We start from the raw sequence: 26,695 nt of genomic DNA, 5'->3' as shown, positions 1-26,695 counted from the left end.
CTGCGTTCCTGCCTGATGGGAATGTGTAAATATGCTTCCTTTAAATCCAAAGTTACCATCCATGCATTTTTGGTCAGCATTGGAAGTAGCTGCTGTAGAGTAAGCATCTTGAATTTTGGTATCTCTAGAAAAGTGTTCAAGACTGACAGATCCAGAATGGGTCTCCATGAATTTTGCTTCCTGGGGACTAGAAAGAGCCTCAAGTAAAAACCTTGTCCCATCTCTGAAAGTGGAACTAGTTCTATGGCTTTCATAGCCAAAAGAGCTTCCACCTGGTTTAAGGCCTCTGTCCATTGATGTTTTGGAAGATCTGGCCATCCGCTTGGCCTTGGTAGGGTATAAAAATGGAATATGTAACCTCTTGAAACCACATCCAGAACCCACTTGTCTTGGGTTATAGGAGTCCAATTTCGGTGAAAAAGAGAGAAAGTTTTCCTCAGAGAGGGGCTTCCAGGCAAGACGTTCCTGTAGCCCAACAGAGGGAGTCATTGAGTCCGTTTCCTATGAGTTTGCGACCTGTCCTCTCCTCCCCTAGGAGTGGAAGCAGTCCACTGTCTTGGTCTATAAGAGGCTTGTGTTTGAGGCCTTCCTCGGGAGCGTCTGTATCTACCCCTCTGAGGCCTGTCTGAATTGGGAAAGGACCAAATTTTTCTAGGCCAATTCCTGCTAAATCTGGGTGGCTGTACTTGTAAGAAATCTTTAACTGTTTGCATGGATTTTGCCTTGTCCTCCATCTTTTTAATCACCTCTTCAGCTTTAGATTCAAACAAAACATTATGCTGAACAGGAGCATCCAATAACTTGGCTTTTACTTGATCTGGCAAATTTTGTTCCTTTAACCATGCATGCCTTCTAATTACTGCGCCAGAGGCAGCAGCCCTACAAGAAGCCTCCAAGGCATCAAATCCACAGTGTAAACCATGCTTCCCAACTTGTTCAGTGGCATGCATTAAGTCATGTAATTCATTATCATCTGCACAGGCAGAAATGGAAGTAAGCTTTTGTTTAAAACAGACAGGAGAAATTGCTGGTATTTCAGCATATGAAACTGACAGTTTAAAGCCCTAATAGATAAAGTAGCAGAAGTGTACACTTTTTTGCCCCATCTTTCTAAAGATCTGGAATCCTTCTCAGTGGGAATGGGGTTTTTAGCAGAAGCAGCCTTAACTCCCTTAGGACCCTGAGAAATGGTTTCAGGGTCAGCAGTAGGGTTCTTGTATAAAAACTGGTGGGAATCAGGAACCCTGTAATATCTGTCAGGCTTAACAGGAGCAGGAGGAAAAGAGTCAGGGGTTAAGTTAGCCTCCGAAAAAGCATCATCCACAATATCCAAAATAGGAGGAATAGCCAGAGGTCTATGTTGGGGAAGAAGAAGAAAATCCCTTGTTCTTTTCTTAGATTCCGAATACTCCTGTCCTTCCCAGTGAAATGTTCCCTCATTTCATGCAAAGTTTCCCCAAAAGAGAAATCCTCAGGGGGAGAAGCTGAAGGAACGGATTCCTCAGCATCAGAATCCTCATAAGGAGGGAAAGAATATTCCTGGTCAGAAGAAGAAACAACTGAAGAAACAGAAGCCTGATCAGAGGAGTCATAATAAACTTCCTGCCTTGGCCTTTTATCTGGAGGGGGATGTGAACCCCTAATCATAGTAAGTAAATCCTCCGCCATCTTAAGTAACTGTTTCTGTGACTTGGGAGCCGGATCAGAAGAGGCCTGTGTTGCAGTCTTTGATTTGGAAGGAGTCTTTGCCTTTGTCTTTGGCTTTGCCTTTATCAGAAGCAGAGTAGGCCTGAAAACCCCTTTGGAAGCCGGTGCCTGCACAGCTGCTCTGGACCCATCCGGAGGAGCATTGTCCGAAGGTCCTGCAATTGAAATATTCAAAGGCCTAGTTGGCTCCTCGTCAGAGTCCGTTTCGACCAACGGTTCCGAAATGGCAGACGACAGGAGCTGCAAATGCGCCTCACTGATGACAGCCGAACCTGAAGCTGGCTCTGCTTGTGCGGTATCGTCAGATTTGGACCTTGGAGGCCTATCTTTGTCCTTGCGTCGTTTGTGAACTCCGGTAGCCGGAACCGTATCAGACGACATTTTGTAATTAAAACACCTACCGAAGTAATGAAATGCAAAATCGTACCTTCGTTTAACTGTACGTTGATTGAATCTAGCACAAAACCGACAACTAGCTACGTCGTGGTCAGCGTCTAAGCAAGGAATACAGTACGAATGAAAATCCTTATGAGGTATTTGCTTCCCACATGAAATACAATTATTAACTTTTTCTGACATCGGACTGGAGCAAGAAAAAAGTTTCCCCAACGGGGTACTTAGCTTTGAGTAGGAGAAGAAAGTCTTCGGACTGAAGTTTGTTCAGAAAAGATAGTCAGGAGTCAGCCGACCGGCACTTGCGAACTGCTATCACTGCACGGCAAGAAAGACTGGAGAACATGGCGTCGGCTGTCAGCTTTGTACTCCTGGCGTTCTGACGTCAGGGAGCATGGTTGAACAGCCGATGCCGGACCCAGACTTTGGGATTCTGGCTGACAGAGGACTGCCTGCCGGCAGGGGAGAACCTTACAGTCATGACTGCAACAGTGAAACACGATGAACATCTGCTTCGGGCACCGCACGGCAAGAAAGACTGATGTAATGATGTCGGCTGCATGCTTTATACCCCTGACTACCTGACTTCATGGAAGGAGAGACAGCAACAGACACAGGATACAAGACTTTGATAATTAGGCCGGCTGAGGGCTATCTGCAAGCAGATAACCCAAATGTAATGACTGCAACAGTGAAACACGAAGATAATCAGCCGATTCGGGATCCATCCTGGGCGCAAGTTTTTTTTGAGTCTTTGGTTCTCTAAGTATAAATTAACCAGACTGCTACAAAGGGTCTTTGAAACAAAAGATTGGCAAATGGAACAAGCTGTATGGTAGTGTTCCTTCCCTAGACAAAAGACGCAACGGTCATGCGTATCTTTATGGGGTATCTGACACCCGCAACGGCATTTGCCCTTCTTAGCTGACATCTGCTAATAATAACTACAGCTAACCAAGCTCGAGCAGGAGAGGTGAAAAAGTTCCCCAATGGGGTACTTAGCTTTTTAGAAGTATTTGAGTATAGGAGCAAAACAAACAATGAGACGTCATCAGTGGCTGAAAAGGTCTGAGGTTGGCACATGCAGACGTCACATTTAAGGTCCCTGATTTATGGCCCTATGTTTGACATCCCACACACCTACAGCAATCAGGCTTAAGCTTTTGTATAGCAGCCAACGTTCGGCTCGCCTGAGGCAGGGAATCCTACACTAAGAATACTGCAACATAGAATAGAAGGATATCTGCCATTCTCAGATTTTTCACATCAGTTTTTTCCTTTATTTTTTTAATCAGATTATTCTTACTATTATAACACTAATTAAACCAACTGCAGGACAGGTTGGAACTATTTTGGGTCAGGACCAGCACAGAACATGTCAACATCTGAAAACCATGTCTTAGCAACAAGCTTATTGTACATTTTTTATTTTTTTTATATTTTTTCCCACAACAGGTGTTTGTTTTTCAACTGAACTGTACAGGTTACAGGTCACATTAAAGGTGGGAAAGGTTTTGAAATGATTTATGGTCTCTTTTTTTTATATCACAAAAACCTGGCATTTTAAAAGGGGTGTGTACATGTATGTCCACTGTATATGCATAAAAGTTTGTTCCTAGCCAATAAATAAAAATCAATTAACAAGTCAGTTACACTTCCAACAATTAAAAGCTATACAAACGCGTAAAAAGACAAGGTGAATTCTTATGATCTTAAAGCACTGCAGTCCAAAAAAGGTAACAAATTTCACAGCCTACATGAAGTTAAAGGGGCAACATTGTATACAACAAAAAATGGAAGGAAAAGACGAACAGCAGTTAGCATCTATCAAGGAGAAAATGGGTTATCTGGCCAAGCCAATATGCCATCGTATATGCAGAGACAAGCAGCACCGTGTGAAGAAAAAAAAATGCCTACCCTAATAAAGACCCCGAAAGGCATGATGGCAATGCAAGAAAGTACTAAAACAAATGAAGTTAAATTTTTTTTTACGATTTTCACAAAAATCATTAAGAAAGCATGGACAATGAGACAGTGGTGTATTTAACCAAAATCTCATAACAGGCAAGCAAGACCTTGAAATATTTGAAAAGCATTACACAAGAAAACATCACTGGTACCAGGCCATGACTAACAAAATCACCTATCACCATTAAGCCACAAACCATAGTCATATGCTGACAACTGTGCAGGGACCAGGAGAATAGAAACTGACAATATTTTTCTTATCCATTAATACCCCCATCCAAAACTACATTCCCTATCAAAATGTATACTGAAGTAATATGATGTAGTACTACACATGCCAAACACCAGTTAAATGAAGAGTCCTCAAACTCTGGATAGGTTTTAAAACTGTCTGACTCCCACCATTACTGCAAGTGAGCTGAGCTCCGAGTGGTGAAACTTCTCAAACTTAAGCATTTGCATACGGTTGACATCAATATGTATCTGGTGTGAATGAACTACACTACAAATAAGTTGTATTTCATGAATATTTTATTATAAAACAATATCTGACTTATTACTACAAACAGATTTAATAAAAAAAAAACAAAAACAGCACAGTCACTGGGCCCTTTTATCAAACAATGTTGTTCCTGTTCAGTAATCATTTGATAACAGAGCCACAAATTTTGGCCCTTGCATTCACCCACAATCGATTCCAAAAACTCGTCACAGGCAAGACTTGACAACAGAACAAAACAAACTCTAAATTGGCTTGATCTTGAAGTGCAACCCGATGAGGCTAAAGACTAAACATTTAAGATCCTGAACAAGGTAGTAGAATACACGCAGGCCTTCTGGGTCCCTGTAAAGGAAAGAAAACATGATATTAGTATAGATCCCATTTTCCACTCCTACACAAAATCTTAAGCAATTTTTAAACTACCACTATGACTGCAGTTACTTTCAAAAGGTTAACCTCACAACAATGCATTTTTCTTCACATCACTCCATTCTTAAAAAATCATGGAATCCTTTCCAATTTCCTCTGCTTCATCATTCTCTCCATAATACAACCATGCTTTGACCTGCCTCTTTCAGACCCCTTTCACTGGTTCCTCCTTTTTCAGTCCCAAGTGTAAGTAACCCCGCATCTCTTCCTTACCTGCACACATACTCTCTCTGTTGCCTTATCAGCCCTATACTTTACCCACCACAATTACTCCTTCAAATGGGACACCACCATTTATTTTTGCATTAATCCCCGCGTCTTCCAACCTTATTTTACAATACCCGATGTTGCATTCTTTACAAATTCTAAATCAACATTTATAGTTCGTCCTCTGGCATTCAACCTTTCTCCCTTTCAATTAAACTTTTCTTCCATAAACTACCCCATTCTTCCAGAAACTAATCTAACAATGTAGACATCCTTTTTCCATCATTTATACAAAATTATTTATGTTAAGTCTTCAACAAAAGCGCTGTATTGGTCAACATAAGGGATTTTTTTAAAACCATTTCTCTTACTGCTGATCTGATTTTCTCACCAATGTCTATTCCTCTATTAATGCACACCTATGTCGATTCCTCTATTAATGCAGTCAGCCTCTTAGTGGTCTTCAATGTGAAAGAAGCTTCTGTGTTCTAATGAGATTGGTCTACAAATAAGGTAAACAGAGTGGCAAAATGGAGAAGTACAAAATAAGTCACCTTAAACAAAAAAAGGCAAAACTCCAATTTTTTTTTATTAAAGTGCCGGACGTTGTGGAGTTTTGCCTGTTTGTTGTTCATTCTACTGGGATTAACCACTAGTGACAGCTGTACCACTTTTTCTGGAAATGTGAATTTATGTAACTGACAGCAATTTTCTACTATAAGCAAAGTACAAAGGTTTTACTCAGATCAGCATATCATTAGTTGTGGCAGTTATTAAATAATCAAACCTGCTAACTCTGCAAGAAAAAAAACTGTTTAAAAGACAGTCACCTGCAGTACCAGCAATCCACCTGGCTTAAACATAATTCATTCATATTTGAAACCAGTATGAAAAGAGGAAAGGGCTCAAAAATACCACGCACAGAAAATCTAAAATACTTCAGAATCCAATAATTTGCCCTTGGTGCAGACAAGAAAGTAAAAGCGCCTACTGTATTGTATATATAGCAAATGTTTTGACCATTTGCCCTTTTTAAGGAACTCTGGGAATCTGATGCAGTACTTCCTAAACTCCAGCAGCTGAAGGTAATACATCTATTTTGGCATACATATTTATGATTTAACTATTCAATGATCAATTTCAAAAACGTTGAAATTGTTCTCCAGTTCTGCCAGTCTCCAAGTTATGCACACTTTCAAAAATTTGGAAATCTGACCTGTACATTCTCTCCAAGTTAGAGGATTTTAAAACAGCTACCAGAGACTTTGCTTGCAAGTACCTCTTAAGTGAAAGCACGGCTGATTTAGTCAAAGACAAACTTGTGGATCCACCAAAGGCCTCAGATTTTTGTGGTTCACTCCCTTATTACCGAATATGAAGATCTATATTACAATAAGGCTGATAATTCTACAGCTACCCAACTGAGAGTGAGCTTGCAGAGTTATGATAAAGGGAATTCCCATCTTTTTATGTACCCATTTACTGTGTACCAAAGATCAGTCTTGAACCCCTGCTATGCTAGTCACATTATCATTAATGTTATGCTGCTGATCCTTCAGATGCCTACTACTTTTGTTGCCAAGTGAATGTATACATGGTGAAATAGGGTTACAGTATAATGTGTACCACTTCTGGATCAAGACCAACAATCTTTTAATACCTCAGCACCAAGACTACAATCTTTAATACTCCCAAATTTAATAATTCTGGTCAAAACAAAACAAGGGGGGTGTCAAAGGCCTAGAAATCGGGGACAATTTTTAATTACTACTCTGACTCACTTAAAGACATGTATTTTTGGAACAAAAAAAAAAAAAAAAAAAAGTGAAACCTTAAGGTCTTGTGAGTTGAGAGGTAAGCATCTCAGACAAACTTACCAGAGAGCTTACAGTCAATTGCTTTATATGAGACTGCTTGTATCCCAATTGTCCATATACTGCTGCTTGCGCTAAACAGAAGCCATTTGTTAATGCTAGAAGTCTCTGGTGTTGCATACAGCCTCACAGAAACAGCAAGACTTAAACAGGTACTGCTTTTTTCTGAAGCCCATTAACCCTGGAATGAGAATAAAGTAATGGGAATGTGGGGGTACAGAGAGGAAAACATTTTGATTGCTGTATGCTTGTGAGTTGTACAGCCATACATACATGTGCCCTGGGAGATGTGCACATTTTGCTACAAAATATTTTGAGACATGCAACCTCCAACATTCTGTACATATGCACACACTTTTACATGTAACACTTTAAACAAACTTGTGCTCAATCAGGTTTCACGCAGTACAAAACTAAACTGGTGTCTGAACTTGCTGTGGGAACCTTCCTTACAAAGTCAAGAGTACAGACTCCCCTCTCATAACATGAGGGGGCTTCAGTCTCTACAGTACAAAAGAAATGAATGTATTCCCTGTGCCCAGAAAACATCTGAAACTCAGTGCTCAAGAAATGCACTTACATAACGAGTTACATCAGGGAAAGTATCAGGTTGCTCCATTTTACAGTACATTTGGAATTTACCCCTGTTCTAGATTGTTCTCAGTTATCGAAACCAATCTTAAGTTATATGGTCTTCTCCACTTTGGCTCTATGTGCCTAGAATGCGTTTCTTTGACTCAATATGTTCAGCAGCAGTATTTTCAGTTACTTGCCATATGATCAATTTATCAAGAAGCATATGTGCAGATGGTACAAAACTTTAACACTATTCATTCATGACGGACTGCAAAATCTGTTTGCTGGCATGCTGCAAACTATGCTGCAACACAAATTCTTGTGTGTTTTGTGCGTTTTAGAGCAGAACTCTTGACAAGAAGAGAGTCTCCAGCTTACTCAGCTGGGTGGCTGCCCTATGGAAACTTTACACCTCATAACAATGGCCCCAAAAGAAGACTTAGAGATGCATTGATCTACTGACAAAGCCTTGTAAGATAAATGCAACTAAACTGCAGCTGAATGGATCTCTTATAAGGAAGCACTAACCTTAGAAATGGATGAGGAACATCTAAGACAGAAAAATTCTTCAGGAACAGGTAACAATTTAAGTAGTACTTAGCACATACAAAACACACAAAGGAGCATCATAACTCTGAATGGATTCCTGCTGTAATATCAAGGACGGCATCTGTGACCCTAGAGGCTCAGTAGGAAGTGTAGGACTATATACCAAATCCTAAACTCCTGAACAGCAATTTTGTAATTTCACTGTTTTAAAGGCAGAATTGGAATTTTAAGTACTTTGAGTTTACCATTCATTGTCTTGAAGTTGTGACATGAAGCCAGTGAAAATGGACCTTCTTAGCTTCATTTCTTCTAACAAAAGATAGAGAAAGCAGACTATCCGTCGGCTGGCCTGAGCTACCTATTAAAAATCTTATGTCGTCAGCACTACTTGCTTGGTTAGAACACAAGTAATCACAAGCAACTGATATTCAGAGAATATCTTTTTACAAAAATCATGACTATACAAAGTTAAGTAGGCCAAAAAGTTTCTAATGCAAGTGTGCTTCTGGCAGAAGAAATTTCAGACTCAAGAAACCTATCCATCAATGCCACCACAGCAGAACCTGAAAGTTTAAGTTAAAGAAACCTACACAAGAGTTCTTAACAAGAGATGCAGAAAGACTCCATGGAATAGATCCAACTATTCAAGGGATATCAAAGCAATACTCTACCAAAACAGAAGATTAGAACAGAAGGAGAATTAGCTTAAATTGGAAATAAAGGCATGATCTGAGGCATCTGTGGTAAGTGGTAAGGATCCAGTTGGGATGGTCCGCTTGAAAGGTGTACCCTATTTTCTGTGAATCTGACTGAACCACCAGTCCAACTGTATGGTCAATGACTAAGGTGGTCTAAAAAAGCATTTAAGTCATACACTTGCCTGTGTTACACTAAAAAGTGTACACTATAAATAAAAGCAGACAGTGAACAATGCTTATTTACTGTTCCACACTGAACCTGAAGTGGTATCCACTATGATCAGTGTTCCACCCTAGATAAATAAAATTGGCAATATGAATCACCATCTCAGGAGGCCTGCAACTTCATGTACGGTTTGGTTAATGGGACCATAACAGCAGAAACCTAGTGGCTTAAAAAACAGAATTTCCACTATTCTTGTGGCACAGAAGGGTAAAGCCCTGACTGAGCTAGACGACCCAAGTTTGAACAGGGACCTGACTGAGCAGACTGGATGGGGTTTTCCAATCCTGAGAGGGAGGGACATGCAAATATCTCTCTAGTGGAGCATGGGTGAATGCTAGAGCTCAGAGAAAAACAGGCTGGGGAGGTAGATTGCTTACTGGGCATGTCTCTTGGTCCCGGGAAGGAGTTTTATACCAGTCACAGCATAAACACTAGACATGCAGAGGAGGGGAAACAGGGCTACCACCCCCCCCCCCCAGGATGATGGTAGCACTCCTGACGCTCAACCCACATCGCTGCTGAACAAAGAAAAAACAATGTGCAATTTGAGCACTCAGAAGAACAGATGAGCTCACTGGGCAGGGAGACAGACTTGAAGGTAGAGGAGTATTGAGAACATGTCTGTTTGTCCATAGACCCTGACTTCTACATTCTGGGGGGGGGGGGGGGTCAGTCCAAAATTCAACTTTCTTCATGGTAGGAATGCCATGCAGTTGTCAGTCTCTCAAGCACCTAGGAATACTGTCGTTTAGCTGGGGAAAAGTTTCACTTCTGCAGTTAAAGGGTGAACCCTAGTCTGTACAGGCATTGCATGGCCTTTCCTTGAAGGAATGGGGCTCCCTTAAGTCTTTTTACAAAATGTCTGTTTTGGTACACCATTTTTCCTTTTTCGTTGCTTTCCTATTGCTTGTTTCAAGCTTTGGTACAAGGGCCCCTCTTTAGATGGGTAATTCCTGTTGTATTCTTTAACAGAGGATGGAACGTTTGATAGATTGCATGGACATTCCCTTACCTTCCAGTTCTTTTTAACTGCAGTGAATGCCTGTGGTCCAAAGACTGCTATTCATGGAAGCACTGAGCACCCGCACCTTCCCTTTTAGAGGGAAAACTGTCTCCTCTGCCAAAAATGTCTTAATGACTGACCTTCTAGCGATAGCCTCAGATGCTGCATTGACAGCACCATACCCACATTTTACAGCATGTTTTTCCAAATGCAAGGTAGTCTTAACTTGCTGGAGCAAGGACTCATTCCTACTTTTCTCCTGCACTCCTCCACAAATTCCCAACTGCTGCTAGAGGATATATTGAAATTTAAGAATGTATGTTTGGCAACTAAGAATCCTGAAGGCCATAGTTGCTAAAGCATATTTTTTTTGCATACCTATTCATCAGTCAACTCTCCTCAACTGGAAGTTTACTGTTCCTTGAAGCCAGTCTAGCTCCTTTGGTACATTCCAGGGACTCTGCATGTGGATCTCTGCAACACTTTTTACAATGGAATAGGAGAAGCCTGAACTCAGTAAAACCAACCAGGTCTCTTAGAGGGCCTGGTTCTAGGCTAGCTGTTTCAAATACATGCAAGTTGACCTCCTGGACTAAACAGCTACTGACTTTGGAGGGCCAAAGTAATGTTCCATGGCCCTTTTCTGTGTGGCTGAGGCTTCATGTTCTTGCCAGTGGAAATACCCTCTCAGAAGGTTAGGTCCTATGGTGGAAAGTTAGAGGCCAAAGTGTCCCTACCATCTGTGTCACAAGACAAAGGAGAAAGTACAGTTATGTACCTACCATAAATGTAGATGTTTTGAGTGTATTCACTGTTGCAGTCATTACAATTGGGTTATCCTGCTGGCAGGCAGCCCGCAGTCCGCCTGAATTCCAAAGTCTAGGTCCGGCGTCGACTGCTGTCACCTCCTCCCTGACGTCAGTACGCCAGGGGTATAAAAGATGCAGCAGACGCCATTTTCTTCAGTTTTTCTTGCCCCAGATGTCAGGTGCCCCCAAAAGGGTAGGCTTAAAATAGGTATATAAAGCATGCATGCACCCAAGTAACAAGTTTCCTTCATCTACAAGCAAATACACCACATAGGTTTGTAAAGAATAGAGAAGTACAGATACGGTCCAGCAAAGATAAGGGGGATGGTGGGTGGGTAACCTGGGCTGCAACAGTGAATACACTCGAGCATCTACATTTATAGTAGGTACACAACTGTACTATGTTCATAGTGTCTTCACTGTTGCAGTCATTACAATTGGGTTGAAACCCAAAGCTAAGGTTGGGAGGCTGGAACTAAATAGAATTAGGAGCGGCTATAAGGCCCTGCAGGACTGCAATGGCAAAGCCTGCCCTGGATTTGGAGTAGAGTGGTAAGTGGTAGCGCTTTGTAAAAGTGTGCACTAAACTCCTGGTTGCAGCCTCTAAAATGTCTTTGGTTGGCACTCCTCTGAGGAAGGCTGCTGCTCTGGTTGAATGTGGCCTAATGCCCTTAGGCACTGATTTGCCATGTTGAGAATAGCATAAACGAATGCAGTGACCTATCCACTTTGAAACTGTCTGCTTTGAGATGGCCTTACCTTGTGATCCTGCAGCATATGCTACCAGTAATTGCTCAGTCTTTCTGAAAGCTTTGGTTCTGCCTAAGTAGAGGTGCAGTTGCCTGTGTATGTCCAAAGAATGCAGAAGTTTCTCACCCTTATTCTGTGGGTTTGGATAAAAAGTAGGCAAATGGATTGTTTGGTTGAGGGCCACACTGGACACTACCTTAGGCATAAATGTGGGGTTTGTCCTTAGAGAAACCCTATCTGGATGGAAAATGATAAAAGGTTCCACAGCCATGAGTGCCTGTAACTCATCTTGCAGAGGTTATTGCTAGGAGCAGAGCTGTTTTCCATGATAAAAATTTTATATCAGCTGTAGCGGCTGGCTCAAAAGGAGGCAGAGTGAGTTTTTCCAAGACATAAATTGAGGTCCCATGCAGGTATTAGTGATCTCCTTGGAGGCCGTAAGTTTTTGGCTCCTCTGAGGTGCTGCCTTAATAAAGGATGAGAAAAAATAGGTGGCTCTGTATTGTAATGAGCTGAAATGGCAGAGGCATGAATCTTAACTGATGAAAAGGAAAGGCCTTTGTCCAGCATCTCAGTTAAATATTGCAAAATCTGCGGGATATTTGGAACAATCATGTCAATTCCTTGTGCCTGGTTCCAAGCACAGAATCTCTTCCATTTTTCTGCATAAGATTTTCTGGTACTGGGCCACCTGGCCTCCAAGATAACATCCATCACCGCTTTAGAGAGGTGAGTTTTGAAAAGCTACATTATCTGCCATGCTGCCAGATTTAAGGTCCCGAGTTGGCTGTGTAGGATCTGATTTTTGTTGGGTCAGTAAGTGAGGAATTTGGGGTAATGTCCATGCTGGGCATTGAACCAAGTTCCTTAGGATTGGGTACCAGTGCTGGCGGGGCCAGTCTGGGGCGATCAGTATCATTTTTGGCTTCTCGTCTGACCTTTAGGAGTACCTTGGGGAGGAGAGGCAGTGGGGGAAAGGCATATACTGTTAAGTTTTTCCAGCTGAAAGACAGAGCATCCACCTTCCATGCTTGCCTGTGATAAGTCCTTGTGCAGAATCTCTGTAGTTGGCAGTTGTGAGGGGAGGCAAATAGGTCCATGTCCGGGCATCCCCAATTCCTTGTTATCATGTTGAAGATTTGTGGATCCAATTTCCACTCGTGGGGATCTATGGGGTTTCTGCTTAGTTCGTCTGCCAGAGTATTTATTTTTCCTGGCAGGAATTGTGCTTGCAGATGTACTTGGTAAGTCAATGCTGTGTCCCACAAAGTCATGGCTAGTCTGCAAAGGGGGTAGGAATGTGTGCCTTCCTGCTTATTTATGTACCACATGACTAGTATGGTCCGTCTTTATCAGTAGTTGTCCTGGATGAAGTAGGTCTTTGAAGGCTGTCAGGGCATTTTGAACAGCTAGCATCTCTTTTTGACCGATATGTAGATGCATTTGGATTGCGGACCATGAGCCCTGAATACATCTTCCTGCCATGTGGGCCCCCCAAGCATAATCCGATGCATCTGTTGTCAAGGTCTGCCTGGCTGGGGGTATGGTGAATGGCTGCCCCTTGTGGTGACAGGCCTTTGCCCACCATCAAAACTCCTGTTGCAGGCAGGGAATGAGTGTAATTGTTTCCAGGTTGCAGGCAGGGAATGAGTGCAATTGTTTCCAGGCTGTGGCAATATTGAGTCCAAACACTTTTCAGATACCATTGTAGTTTCCTCAAATGCAGTCTTGCATATGGAATTAGCAGAAAGCAGGATGCCATGAAGCCCAAAGCCTGCAGAATTTTTCTTGCAGTTAACTGGGTGTTTGTTGCCAATTTTTTGAAATAAGTAGTCAGTTGCCTTTGTTTGTCTGGCGTGAGATAAGCCATCTGGGCAGTTGTATTTAAGCTTGCACCCAGGAATATTATCTCTCGAGAGGGCACGGTTTTGATTTATTTTCATTTACTGTGTACCCTAGGCATGTTAATAATCTTTTTACAAACGCCAGATGCTATAGTAGTATGTCCTTGTTCTATGCTTGAATAAGGCAGTCGTCCAAGTAAGGATATATTTGTATTCCTCTTTGTCTGCAAAATGCAATTACTGGTGCCAGGCATTTTGTGAAGACCCTGGGCGCAGCAGGTAAGCTAAAGGGCAGTGCAGAGAATTGGTAGTGCATTGAGCCAGCTATGAATCTGAGGTATCTTCTGCATGATTATCTGATTGGGACATGCAGGTATGCCTCTTTCAGGTCTAAAGTTACAAGCCAAGCCTTCTTGCCCAGCATGGCCAGAAGCTGCTGTAGAGTCAACATTTTGAATATCCAGGTATGTGTTTAGTATAGACAGGTCCAGTATTGGCCTCCAGGCTTTGTCCTTCCTGGGCACCAAGAAAAGTCTTTAATAAAATCCTTGTCCCTGCTCTTGCTGTGGTGCTTGTTGAATGGCCCTCATGTCCATGAGGGATGAAACTTGTTTTTGTGCCTCTGCCCATTTATTTTTGGCAGGTCTGGCATACCGTTTGCCCTTGGCAGGGTGTGAAAGTGGAACCTGTAACCTTGTGACACTACGTTCAAGTCCCATTTGTCCTGGGTGATTAGGAGCCAGTTTTGAGAAAAAAGTGCTAGTTTTCCCCCCTAAAGGAGCTGCCAGAAGATAAGTGCTTGGCGCTGGCAGGGGGAAGTCATTGGGACTGCTTTCTGTATGGCTGTGATTAGTTTTCTCCACTTTTGGAGGTAGAAGCGCCCCACTGTTTAGACCTGTATGAGCCTTGGGGCTGGGATCTGCCTCTAGGGCGTCTGTATCTGCCTCTTTGTGGCCTGTCTGACACTGGAAAGGACTAATTCTTTGTAGGCCAGTGTCTGCTAAATCTTGGAGGCTGTACCTGTAAGAAATCCTTGACTGTTTGCCTAGATTTGGCTTTGTCCTCCATTTTCTTCACTACCTCTTCTGCTTTAACACCAAACAAGGTATCATGCTGTAATGGAGCATCTAATAATTTTGCTTTAACATGATCAGGCAGATTCTGTTCCTTTAACCAAGCATGCCTCCTAATAACAGAACCCGTAACAGCGGCTCTACAGGAGGCCTCCAAAGAATCAAAACCACACTGTAAAGTATGCTTCCCAACTTGTTCAGCTGCATGCAATAAATCCTGCATCTCTATTTTCTGCATAATCAGAATTTGACAACATTTGCTGTTTAACCAGTGACAATGTATTGCTGATATTTAAGCATATGAAACTGACAATTTAAAGCCCTTATAGCCAAGGTAGCAGAAGTGTAAATCTTTTTTCCCCATCTGTCCAGTGCCCTGGAATCTCTGTCAGAGGGGGTAGGGTTTTTTTGCAGTGGAAGCCTTGACCCCCTTGGGACCCTGAGAGAGTTTCTGGGTCGGCAGCAGGGTTTTTAAAAAGAAACTTGTGGGAGTCTGGAACCCTGTAGTGTCTGTCTGGCTTAACAGGAGCTGGAGGGTAAGGAGTCAGGAGTCAGACTGGACTCTGAAAAAACATCTACAATGTCTAGCACAGGTGGAATAGCCAGGGGCCTGTGCTGAGGCAGTAAAAGAAAATCTGAGCCTTTTCTTAGATTCTGAATAATCTTGGCTCTCCCAGTGGAAATGCTCCCTCATGGTATGCAGTGTTTGTTTCCCCAAAAGAATAATCCTCAGGAGGAAAAGCTGAGGAGATAGATTCTTCAGCATCAGAATCCTCATGAGGAGGAAGAGAGTATTCCTGATCAGAAGAGGAATCAGATGAAATGGAAACCTGATCTGAAGATTCATATTCTACCTCTTGTCAGGAGGGGGATGAGAACCCCTGATCAAAGTAATCAGGTCTTCGGCCATTTTCAGCATCTGTTTTTTAGGCATGGAGGCCTGTCCATGGGGCTGTTGTACTGGTTTCTTTTGTCTTTAAAGCTGTTTTAGTCTTTGCCTTTGAAGCTGAAGTAGTTTTAACATATAATTGTGTAGGTCTGAAAATGCCCTCAGAAGCCGATGCCTGCTCAGCGGCTCTGAACCCATCTGAGGGAATGGTTTCCGAAAGTCCAATACCTTGAGTTTCTGTAGGCCTGGTTGACTCCATGTGGGAGTCGGTATCAGCCTGCAGCTCTAAAGTAGCGGCTGTCGGGGGCTGCGAAAGCACCTCACTGAGAACCGGCGAATGGCCTAGAAGAAGCCTCGTCGGTTTTGGACCTCGGATGCCTGTCCTTCTCTTTTTGAGTTTTTTGTAAACTCCGGTAGTCGGCTGTTCTGACGGCATTATATAATTAAATCTTCTTCCAAAGTAATGAAAAGCAAAATCGTACAGACGCTTAATAGTGCGTTGGTTAAATCTAGCACAAAACCGACAACTAGCAACATCGTGGTCAGGGCCTAGGCAAGGAATATAGTAAGAATGAAAATCCTTAAGAGGTATTTGCTTCCCAGAAGAAATACAATTGTTAACTTTTTCTGACATCGGTCTGGAGCAAGAAAAAAGTTTCCACAATGGGGTACTTGGCTTTTAATGAAGACTTCGGATCTGAAATTCGAACTTGAAAATCTCAGGAGTCGGCCGATCCGGCACTTGCGAACTGCTTTTGCTTCGGGCACCGCATGGCAAGAAAGACTGAAGAAAATGGCGTCGGCTGCATCTACTATACCCCTGGCGCACTGACATCAGGGAGGAGGTGACAGCAGCAGACGCCGGACCCAGACTTTGGAATTCAGACTGACTGTGGGTAGCCTGCCAGCAGGATAACCCAATAGTAATGACTGCAACAGTGAGACACGATGAACATCTGAAATCTTGAGTCTAGACACTACCCATAATACTCAGAGTCTGAAGTTAGTATGTCTCACTAATGAAGTCACCCCTTTTCCTCTGGAAAGCCTAACTCCAGATGTAGAGGGCTTACCTGATAAAGCTGGACACACTGAAGAAACTTTCCAAAAAATTCCTGTGCTAGCTCAGCCTATTCTGTTGTGTGGTCAAGCTAGTGTCTGGAAACCCACCAAGAGGTAGCTTAGGCTTTGCAGAAGTCCAAGACTCTGAGATGGTCTCTAGTTTGGGAGCAGCTAATAGAGTCTTGGGAACCTGAGGGAGGACTGTCCCTGCATTCAAACTTTGTAAACATTCAGACACTTTCCTCAACAATGGAAAAGGGTAAACCATCCTTCCCTTACTTATCATGCTCCAACCCTTAGTATACATTGACAGACTCAGCCTTTAAGCAATATTTGCTTTTTACAAGTGCATCTGCCTCTCGAGAGTTGACTGCATGCCCAACACCTCTGTGTGGGGAAGACGCCACTCAAATGTTTACAGCTTTTGTTCTAAAGAATTTAGCAAGCATTACAAAATGCAAACATACGAGTTCAACGTGGTACTTACAAAACTTGCTAAAGTTGTGGCTTGCCCCAATGACAACTGAATGCTCTCCCAGAATGGTCCACTATGCATGCAATGAATGTGACAAGAATGCAGGATGGTTGAAGATGTCCCTAAATATAAAATATAAAAGTGGCACATCACTCAAAGATGATATCAGCCCAGTTAAAGGGGATGGGTGCTCAGTTCTGAAAGTCTGGCCTGATGTTCAAACCTTACTTGTGTAAGAGTTCCCCCAAGAAAATGAATGCAAGCCGACCACCAATGGACACCAGCACACATGGTAAAAGGGCCTAATGAGTAAGAGCTGTACCAAAACCAGAGGACTGTCACCTTACAATTTTGAATACTTCAATGCAGGGGGACTCCACTTTTAACAACTGTTCACTGGCAGAAGTTTGAAAAGTGGCTCTCCTACTTCAACTGCACCGTAAATACCGCAAAAATCAGCATAAAGGGAAAGTTGAAAGGAAATCCGTAGAAAGTCCAGCGGTGCTAGAAACTTACTATAAACGTAGATGGTTAAGTAGATTCATTCCCATAATCCTCACTTTTGGGATATCATATATGCAGGTAGCCAGATTGGTCATGGTCAGCTTGACTATCAGAACCTTTCCATCCCCCAGAGCTCTAGCAGCAGCCCTTCCACAAGGATGCATGGGTGCTGGTGGTATAAACACCAAAGCTATGGACTTACGATAATGCTCAGTGCTCTCTTCTTCCATGTCAAACTCTGGGTTCATCTGATCAAACACTGGCTACAGCAAGACTTTCAGCTCAAACCTCTGCCTTCTCTCCCATAACGCCCTGCAAAAGCCTACTTACTCTTCAGATTGAATTTGCCCCTTATGCACACAAACCCACAATACAAAAGGGCAAACAGGCCTTCAATGACAGACTACAATATCCCAGCAAGCCCTCGGGATAGTACACAACGCCTCCCAAGAGATGTATACTACGACGACAATTGGGACATGGAAACAAATAGGATGGTTGAGAGATTTTTATGATGGCAATACGGAACTAGCAATATGGCAAAGTACATAACTTTTGTATCTGATGTCTTAAAGACCATCTCAACCTGTGGGACAGATTCCCAGCCATTCAAAAAGGGTAGTTCTATGAGAGAATGTTCCACACCACAGTAGACCTAACAGCAGATCTAGCTTTGGACTAAAATGTCTAGTTTATAATGAGCAAAGTTCTTGACTGCATTGCTGCTGTCCAGATTTCATCCAAAAAGGCACAGCCAAAAAAGGCTGTAGAAGTGGCAACTATCCTAGTGCAATGTGCCTTAGCTTGCAGAAAAAAAAAAAAAAAAAAGAGTTGGACCTTTGTTACAGTAAACAAAGGAGATGCAATCAGACAGCCATCATGTCAGCTTGGAGACCCATTTTCCCAATTTAGACTTAGAAAAGGACACAGATAACAGAGTTATGTCCAAGTAGAATCTGAGTTGACTATGTACACCTAGACAATGGAGCACACAATTCCCTTTGTTATTGAAATTGGGAAAGGCAGGCAGCTGAAGAGTGTGACTCAAGTTATACTCTGATGCTACTTTAGGAAGAAAGGACAGGACAAGTTAGGGTACAAGGAAACTTGGTCCTACTAATTAGGAACACAGGATAATGCCTAGCTGAAAGACACCAAGATAATTTTCCAAGAAAGCATCTTTAAAATAAACTGTACTGGAAGGCTCAAAAGCAGCAAAAAAAGGTCAAAGCTTGTAAAACCATGGGAAGGTCTGGGCAGAGGTTGGGACAGCTGGACCCTTAATCAGAGGTCTCTGTAAACCCTTCAGAAAGGCTTTGGTTAATCAGACAGATGCCAAAAGGATTTGTCCTTGACCAATATGAAAGTTGGGCATGGTTGTGAACTGACCCTTGATGGAGGAGCAACTAGAACCAGAATAAAAAAAAGGCTAGCTAAAAAATCTCGGACATCTAGGGGAGATGAAAAAGGGTCCAGGCCTTTCAAATACCCCCACATAAAGAAAACTCTTACTTGCTGGAGTACATTTTTTCTAGTGGAAGGTTTCTGAAAAAAGACGAAAGGATGTGAGTAACTCTCTTGGAAAGGTTGGAATTACTGGAAGTGGAGAAACCAGGCTGTCAATTTGAGGAATTTCTGGTTCTGACCAGACAGGTGAAAGATCAGATACAAAATCAAGTCCACTACCCAAGGTGAGGCCACAGAAAGGGTAATCATACTTGTTATGGCCAGAAGGGAGCAATGAGAATCAGTCACTTTGCAATGGATAGCTTTCTGTAGAAACTTGGTGACCTAAAGTGCAACTCCAAGGACTGCTGGATGGACAAAGTTCAGTGTAGTATCCATGATGAATCTGGCCAAGGTTATTAAGGATATGGCTGTAGCCATAAGGCCTACAAGATGTAGGAGATAAAGGGAACTTAAAGGGTTATAACCCAATTTGATGGCAGTCTAATTGGTGGTACTAGATGGCATTAGATTAAATCTGAACAGGGTCCAAGTTTGATTAGTTGAAGTTGACTTTGCTCTCCAAGGATAGATACCAATTAAGCAAGAAGTCCCTCAAATGATGGTTTTAAAGCAACTGTGAGGAGCCAGTTGTGCAGATATAAAGAGATCTGAAAAACATACAGCCCGAGCCAGGCTGCTACTGCCACCAAGCATTTGGTGTACACCCAGGGAGCTGTGGTGAGACTAAAGGGTAAGGCACCAAATAGAAAAGAACCATCTCCCAGCCAGAAGCTTAGTAACTCCTGGACTGCCTTGCTACCTTGATATGGTAGGGAAGAATCCAAGCGCCACAGAGCAGATCCAGTTGTCCTTGCTGAGAAAGAGTATGGACTGCATGGTGACCATCAGGAATTTGGCCAGTTTGACACTCAGGTTCAGTTTGCTTAAGCCCACAATGGGTCAGAGGTCCTTGTTCTTTGGCACTAAATCTTGAACAGACCCCAGATCTTTTTTAGTCTGGTTAGACTCCCCTGGATGACTCATTTTGACAACAGCTTTGAGAGTCTGGCTGCTACTGCCCTTCATGGTGTGGTATGTCCAGACATTGTGGGTTGTCCTGCATGGAAGGGGTGTGTGCTTCAGTGGTCCATTCCCCACAGTGACGCAATACGTCTAGGTCACCAAAAGAGCTGTCCTTGGCACTGGGACTTTGATGAAAGGGAGGGGTCTTCAACTTGATATCTTTGGTGAACGTCTCCTGATGGGATTCCAGGTGCTTTCTCTTACACAGACTGAGTCTCTGGCTCAGATACAGGGGAACACAGAAGTGGAGTCCCTGTGCAGGGGCTTGTCAAAGCCAGTTGGAGAAGGAGCCTTGGGAAGCAAACATACCAGATGGGCATGGGGATCAGGACAGATCCAGAACTGGTGTCACATACTCTGTTTAAAATCGAGACAGTAGCTTCTCGTTAACAATGACACCAAAGCAAGATGGGTGGAGAGAACCCTTCTGATTGTCCAATCTTACAGAAGCTCCCATAATTGCCTACTGGGTTGGGTCCGATGAGACTAGAGCTGAAGTATCAAGCACTGAAGCATTCAAGGGGAGAAAAGAATCTCAAACTCCCCAAGGAGTAAAAAAGCTGATGGAACCAAGTGAACAAAACTTTGCACAGACCGCAATGAATGATCAATTCCCCTCTTCCCTCAGAGCAGAGGGGAAGGGGATGATCCCCAACCTCCTCTGCGTCTTGAGGAAGGATCTCAAAAGCTGGTCCAAATCAACATGTTTACTACGCCTCGAAGACCTTGCAGACTTAGATCGAGGGTCCTCAGGTCTGGACACAAAGAATGCAAACTCTTAGGTCCTAAACGGAGATTCACAGACCCAAAGAGGAAATTGCCTTAGGGGAGACTCCAAAGGGTAATAGGGTTAAAAAGTTAAAGGATGAACAGGTTCTGCCTGAAACAGTAGCTGTCAAAAGCCATGGGCTCTGGATACCTCAGTCCACTGAAGCCATTGAATATGAAGATGACAGAATAGCAAAGAGACACTGACTTAGAGGAAGGAGAAGCCACCAGAGTAGATCCATGGGAAGAAAAGGGGTAGAACCTTGTTTCTTCCTTTTCTCCATCTCTCTTAAGCCTTCTCTCTCCAAGACCCCTTCAGTTTCTCTGAAAATTTACCACTTTTCTCCTACTTTTCAAGTTTCTTACTAGAGGATGATGGAGAAGACAATGAAGAGCCAGGAGAGGCAGGCAACTTCAATAACCAGCTTGGCACTCCTGTCAGCAAGGGATACTGAACCAAAGGACAAAACAGCCCTGACAATTCAACAATACAGGCGACACCCAACAAATCACACACCTGTCGTGAGAGCCCTGAGGGTTGTTGGGAAGCTTATGCCCACACCCCAATCATTTAACAGCACACACATGAAGTAGCAAAATACACACTGCCAATAACTTTGTCTCCCAGTTTTATGATTACTTATCAGAAAAGGGAAATCTTACAAATACAAGCAGTCATGCAAAAACACCAATGGGTTAGAAAGGTGGGAAAAACAAACACTAACCAAAACTTTCCCAAACAGACAAACTGTCTTGTCATTAACAACCTACTAAAATTACTACAAAACACCAACAGAAGTGAGAATACTGCAAAAACCTTAAGAATAAGACATAAATCAAACAAACACTTAGCCAGAACTACTGGAGAGACGTTTGGCACTTAGCAGCAGCAAATGATATCTGGGGAGTAGTAAGCTTGCAGCAAATGATATCTGGGGAGTAGTAAGCTTGCAGGGCATTATGATAGAGGAGGAGCTTTGGAGCTAAAAGTCTTAATGAAGGTAGTTGTCAGATGACAGGATTCAAGGAACAGACAGGCCGAAGACGAGACGTCGATAGTGCATTTGCCAACACTAAGTTCAGATCTTTCTTAAGAGTCTAGTTGGCTTAATTCTCATAGCCAGTCAAGTACTCCATAGCAGATTTTTCTTACCCTTTTGGCAGATTTTTGCATCTGAATGCACTGTGCAGGAAATAACATGGGAACTCCTGTCTGCAATACGTTTCTCACCTAAAGAGCAATCTATAAACTGTGACAACCTCCCCAGGAGACTGCAGAGAATACATAAAGCAAATTTAGTTAATTTTAGTTATTTCGGCTTAAACGATCATGTTAATTTCAAGGAAGTCTTAAAAAGCAACCTAGTAAGTACTGTTAAGGTGCACTGTAGAATGTTACACACAGACTAGAGCTTGCACACTTATATTACATTTGGAGTGTTGGAAATTAGTCTGATGAAGTTGACAGGTCAAAGTGCAAGAAAAAAGTGCTTACTCAAAGATTCTACAGATGTGCGGTCCATTTGTTGTTTTTATTTATAAAGTTCAGGGGTTGTGACTTGTACTTTATTTCTTCCTCTTGTATGGTCTTAAGCCAAAGAAAAATCTGTACCAGAGGCCAATGTCTCAAAGAAGCCAGCTAACTGGCAAGACTGAAAAAAATGAATGTAGAACCACCACCACCACAACAAAAGGAAAAGAAAAGTGCCAATCTCCAGAAAAGTTGCTTGCTGCTTTTTGACCTCAGTAAAAAATGTGAGAGTAGAAGTGAAAAGTTCCCCACATGGGTGTACACAGAGTTTTGTCCATGAAAAAGAAAATGGCTGTCAGTTTTCTCCAGAACTTTAATTCTGGGTTTTTGTTTCCTCTTCTTACATTAAGCTTTACATTAAGCTTTACAAAGTTAACTGAAAGGCAGAACAAATACATTACCTGGAGATGCCAAATCAAATTAGAGATGAACACAAGTTAAAAAAAATGGCACACTAACTAGTGTAGCCTTCATTTTAAAATCAAGCCTGTAATCCTCAACAAACATGACTGGTAATCCTTGAATGCTCCTTTCAGGTATCTTTTGCCAGAAAACTAAATGCAAAACAGAGTCACCAGTCAAATCCTTAAAGGGACTAAATCAGTTGCATTTATACTATCAATTAGACAGAGATTCGCTCAAAACCCACTCTGCACAACTCAAAAGCTAAAGGGAGTCTCTCCTCTCTCTGCAGTGGTAGTTACCACATCATGTATCCAGCTTTGTACTTCTATAATCTAGCACAAGGATGCGTCTGGTAGCAAAAGTTCATTTACGTAAGAAAACTAAGTCAAAGTATTTTGCAAAAACTCACACAATATTTAAAACCACACATTACATGATAATCAGACTTTGTACACACCTACTGGCAGTGAGACATGCAAACAGAATACAACTAATACACATAACCGTGAGGCAGATAGGCAATGCAAATCACCATCAAGTGAAACGCTCAACAATACCATGCAATACGAAAGGATTAGTTAAAAGTAAAATGGTTAAGGTGAAGACAGTTTGAAAAACACAGATGTTTAAGTAACTTAGTATAACAGATGTTCAAATAGGTTCACCACTGAAGTAGCCTGCAACTTCCAGACAAGACAACCCAACACCCAGCTGACTCTTCCAGGCCTTTGTAATACCCTTCACCCAGGACAGGAAGATGCCCGCCTCCTTGGGACATCAGTATATTCCCTTTATAAAAGACAATGGCAGTCCACAACATCTTTAATTCTTGCCCTGCCAGAGTAGCCTCAGTAAGGATGTCTTTTTCAGTCCTCTTACTACCTGTAGGACAGAAAGATAACCACTCAATAATGCTGTACCTGTGGTCTTCTACCAGATGAATTCTGGCTCATCCAGAAAACCCAGACCAGCTACTTAAGTCAAAAGCCCTCCAGGAAAAGCACATGGGAGAAGCTATAAAAAAGAGAGTAACCTGGCAACTACTACTCCATCAATAGGCTGTCCAGAAGAGAGAGGCAGAGAAATATACTGCAACAGTGATCCTCCTCCATTTTCTGCTACTATGGTAAGTTACACTACGGTATTATGTATTTCATATAGAGCACTAGCAGTAGTCCCCTGCTCCCGGGAAGATTCTCAAAGCAGTTTCACAATGGGGGAGGAGGGAATACAGTGTCCAGCAGCAGGCTGTAGGAGTTCTTGTTGGACAAATGTGGTGAAACCTGCACTGTATCCAGAAATGCATACAAAGGACCAATGGCTGCCGCAAGTGGCCAGAGTGCTTACCTCTCTAATAAAAGCAGCTCTGGTCAACATGGCTCTTACAGAATATAGATTAACTTGCCATTTCAGAGTTTTTCTACAAACAGAACAAAAGCCAATGCCATGAGACAGCCATTAGGAGGCAGTCCACGTTTAAAGATCTCCTTCCCTTCCTTAATGGTTGGGAAAGTACAGTTTTGTACCTACCATAAATGTAGACGTTAGAGTGCTAATACAGCTGCAGTCATAACAGATGGGTTCTCCTGCCGTCAGGCGGGTCCTCGGTCGGCCGAATTCCAAAGTCTAGGTCCGGCATCGGTTGTCGTCGCTTCTTCCCTGACGTCAGTGTGACAGGGGTATAAAGGAACCAGCCGACGCCATTTTCTTCAGTTTTTCTTGCCCCAGATGTCAGGTGCCCCCAGGAGGAAGGCAAATCATAAATTTGTATAATAATGCAGTGCAATATAATCAAAATACAGTAGTTGCAAGCAAATACATCATAAATGAATACCCCAATCAGGTTGTATGAGGATGTGTTAGCCTATAGGCCTGTCCCAAGAGGGGAAGGAGGGAGGGAAACCTGGACTGCAGCTGTATTAGCACTTGAACATCTACATTTATGGTAGGTACAAAACTGTACTATGTTCATCGTGCATACAGCTGCAGTCATAACAGATGGGTAGAATCCCAAAGCTAAGAAAGGGGTGGAAGGCACTAGTTGAAACTAGGAGGAGCCAAAATGCCCTGCAAGACTGCAGTGGCAAAGCCTGCTCTAGATTTGGAGTATAATGTTAGGTTGTAGTGCTTGGAGAAGGTATGCACAGAACTCCAAGTGGCTGCTTCCAAAATATCCTTGGTAGGAACTCCTCTGAGGAAAGGCTGCAGAGGTGGCTGTGACCCTGGTGGAATGAGTTCTAATGCCTGTAGGTACAGTTTTGCCATGAAAGGAATAGCAAAAGCATATGCAGTGGGCTATCCATTTTGAGATTGTCTGTTTGGAAATTGGCTTTCCTTGAGCTCCTACCACATAGGCCACAAAGACCTGCTCTGATTTTCTGAAAGGCTTTGTTCTGTCCAAATAATAACGCAGTTGTCTGTGGATGTCCAAGGAATGTAGTAATCTCTCCCCTTTGTTTTGAGGATTAGGATAAAAAGTAGGTAAATGTATGGCCTGATTTAAAGATACCCTGGATACCACTTTAAGCATAAAAGACGGGTTGGTTCGTAAGGAAACTCTGTCCTGATGGAAGATAAAAGGCTGGACAGCCATGAGAGCCTGTAGTTCTGAAACTCTACGAGCTGAGGTGATAGCCAGAAGGAAAGCTGTTTTCCAGGACAAATATTGCAAATCTGATGAGGCAGCTGGCTCAAAGAGAGGCAAGGTCAGTTTTTCCAGAATGAAATTAAGATCCCAAGCAGGTATTGGTTGTTTCCTTGGAGGTCTTAAATTCTTAGCCCCTCTGAGGAACTGTCTTGAGAGAGTGAGAGAATAAAGGTGGATCAGTGTTGTATTCTGCAGAAATGGCTGAGGCATGGATTTTGGAGGAGGAGAAAGAAAGAAAGTCCACTGCTTAGCAGTTCAGCCAAATATTGTAGTATTTGAGGTAAATTCAGTTTTCCAGGATCCTGGCCCTTTTTCTCATTCCAGACACAAAAACGTTTCCATTTTGCGGAGTAAGCTTTTCTAGTTGAGGGCCTTCTGGCCTCCAAAATGACATCCTGCACCTCCTTGGAGAGTAGGGCCTGCTGTGATGCTAAGGAATCTTCCATGCGGCTAGATTGAGTGTTTTTAGCTTTCTGTGAAGAGTTTTGAAGCTGTGCTGAGTCAGAAGAGGCATTAGAGGCAGGGTCCATGGTGGGGAATGCGTCAGGATCCTCAGGAGTGGGTACCAGTGTTGCCTTGGCCAGTCCGGAGCAATGAGGATCATCTCTGGTCTGTCTGCTCTGGTCTTCAATAGAACTTTGGGCAGCAGAGGAAGAGGTGGGAAGGCATAAACTGTCATTGATGTCCAACTGAAAGAGAGCGTCCACTCTCCAGGCCTTTGTATGGAAGATCCTTGAGCAGAATTTTGTCCATTGATGATTTTTGTGGGAGGCAAAGAGATCTGTCAGGCCTTCCCCATTCTTGGATTATTTCTGTAAAAACTTTTGGATGCAACTTCCATTCGTGTGGATCTGTCATATTCCTGCTTAGGTTGTCTGCCAGTGTGTTTTCCTTGCCTGGCAAGTACTGTGCTTGTAGTTCCATTTGTAAGTCCATGGCCATGTTCCAAAGTGACATGGCCAGTCTGCATAGGGGGTAAGAATGCGTTCCACCCTGCTTGTTTATGTACCACATAACTGTGGTGTTGTCCGTTCTTATCAATAGTTGACCTGGTTGTAGAAGGTCCTTGAAAGCTATAATAGCATTTATTACTGCTAGCATTTTTTTGATTGATGTGAAGGTGCTTTTCTTTTGGGACCATTTGCCCTGAATGCACCGGTCTGTCATGTGCCCCAGGCATAGTCCGAGGCCTGTTGTGATGACTTGATTTGCTTGAGGCTTGCTGAATGGAAGACCTGTGTTTGTTTGACATGCTTGAGCCCACCACAGAAATT

At 42.8% G+C, this 26,695-nt stretch overlaps 1 protein-coding gene across 1 annotated transcript in view; it reads right to left on the bottom strand.

The window, feature by feature from the left end:
- Positions 1-4,581: 4,581 nt before the first annotated feature.
- MAGOH (mago homolog, exon junction complex subunit) overlaps positions 4,582-26,695 on the bottom strand; it is a 150,265-nt gene continuing 128,151 nt past the window's right edge. The window contains exon 7 of the mRNA XM_044085445.1: positions 4,582-4,912. Coding sequence (XP_043941380.1) covers positions 4,813-4,912 — 100 coding nt within the window. The 3' untranslated portion in view covers positions 4,582-4,812. The remainder of the gene's footprint in view (positions 4,913-26,695) is intronic.

This window comes from Protopterus annectens, chromosome 10.part0, assembly GCF_019279795.1.
Source record: "Protopterus annectens isolate FY-2018-M chromosome 10.part0, PAN1.0, whole genome shotgun sequence".
Lineage (NCBI taxonomy): Eukaryota > Metazoa > Chordata > Ceratodontiformes > Protopteridae > Protopterus > Protopterus annectens.
The sequence above is the reverse complement of the archived record's forward strand: the minus strand, read 5'-3'. Positions and strand labels throughout refer to the sequence as shown.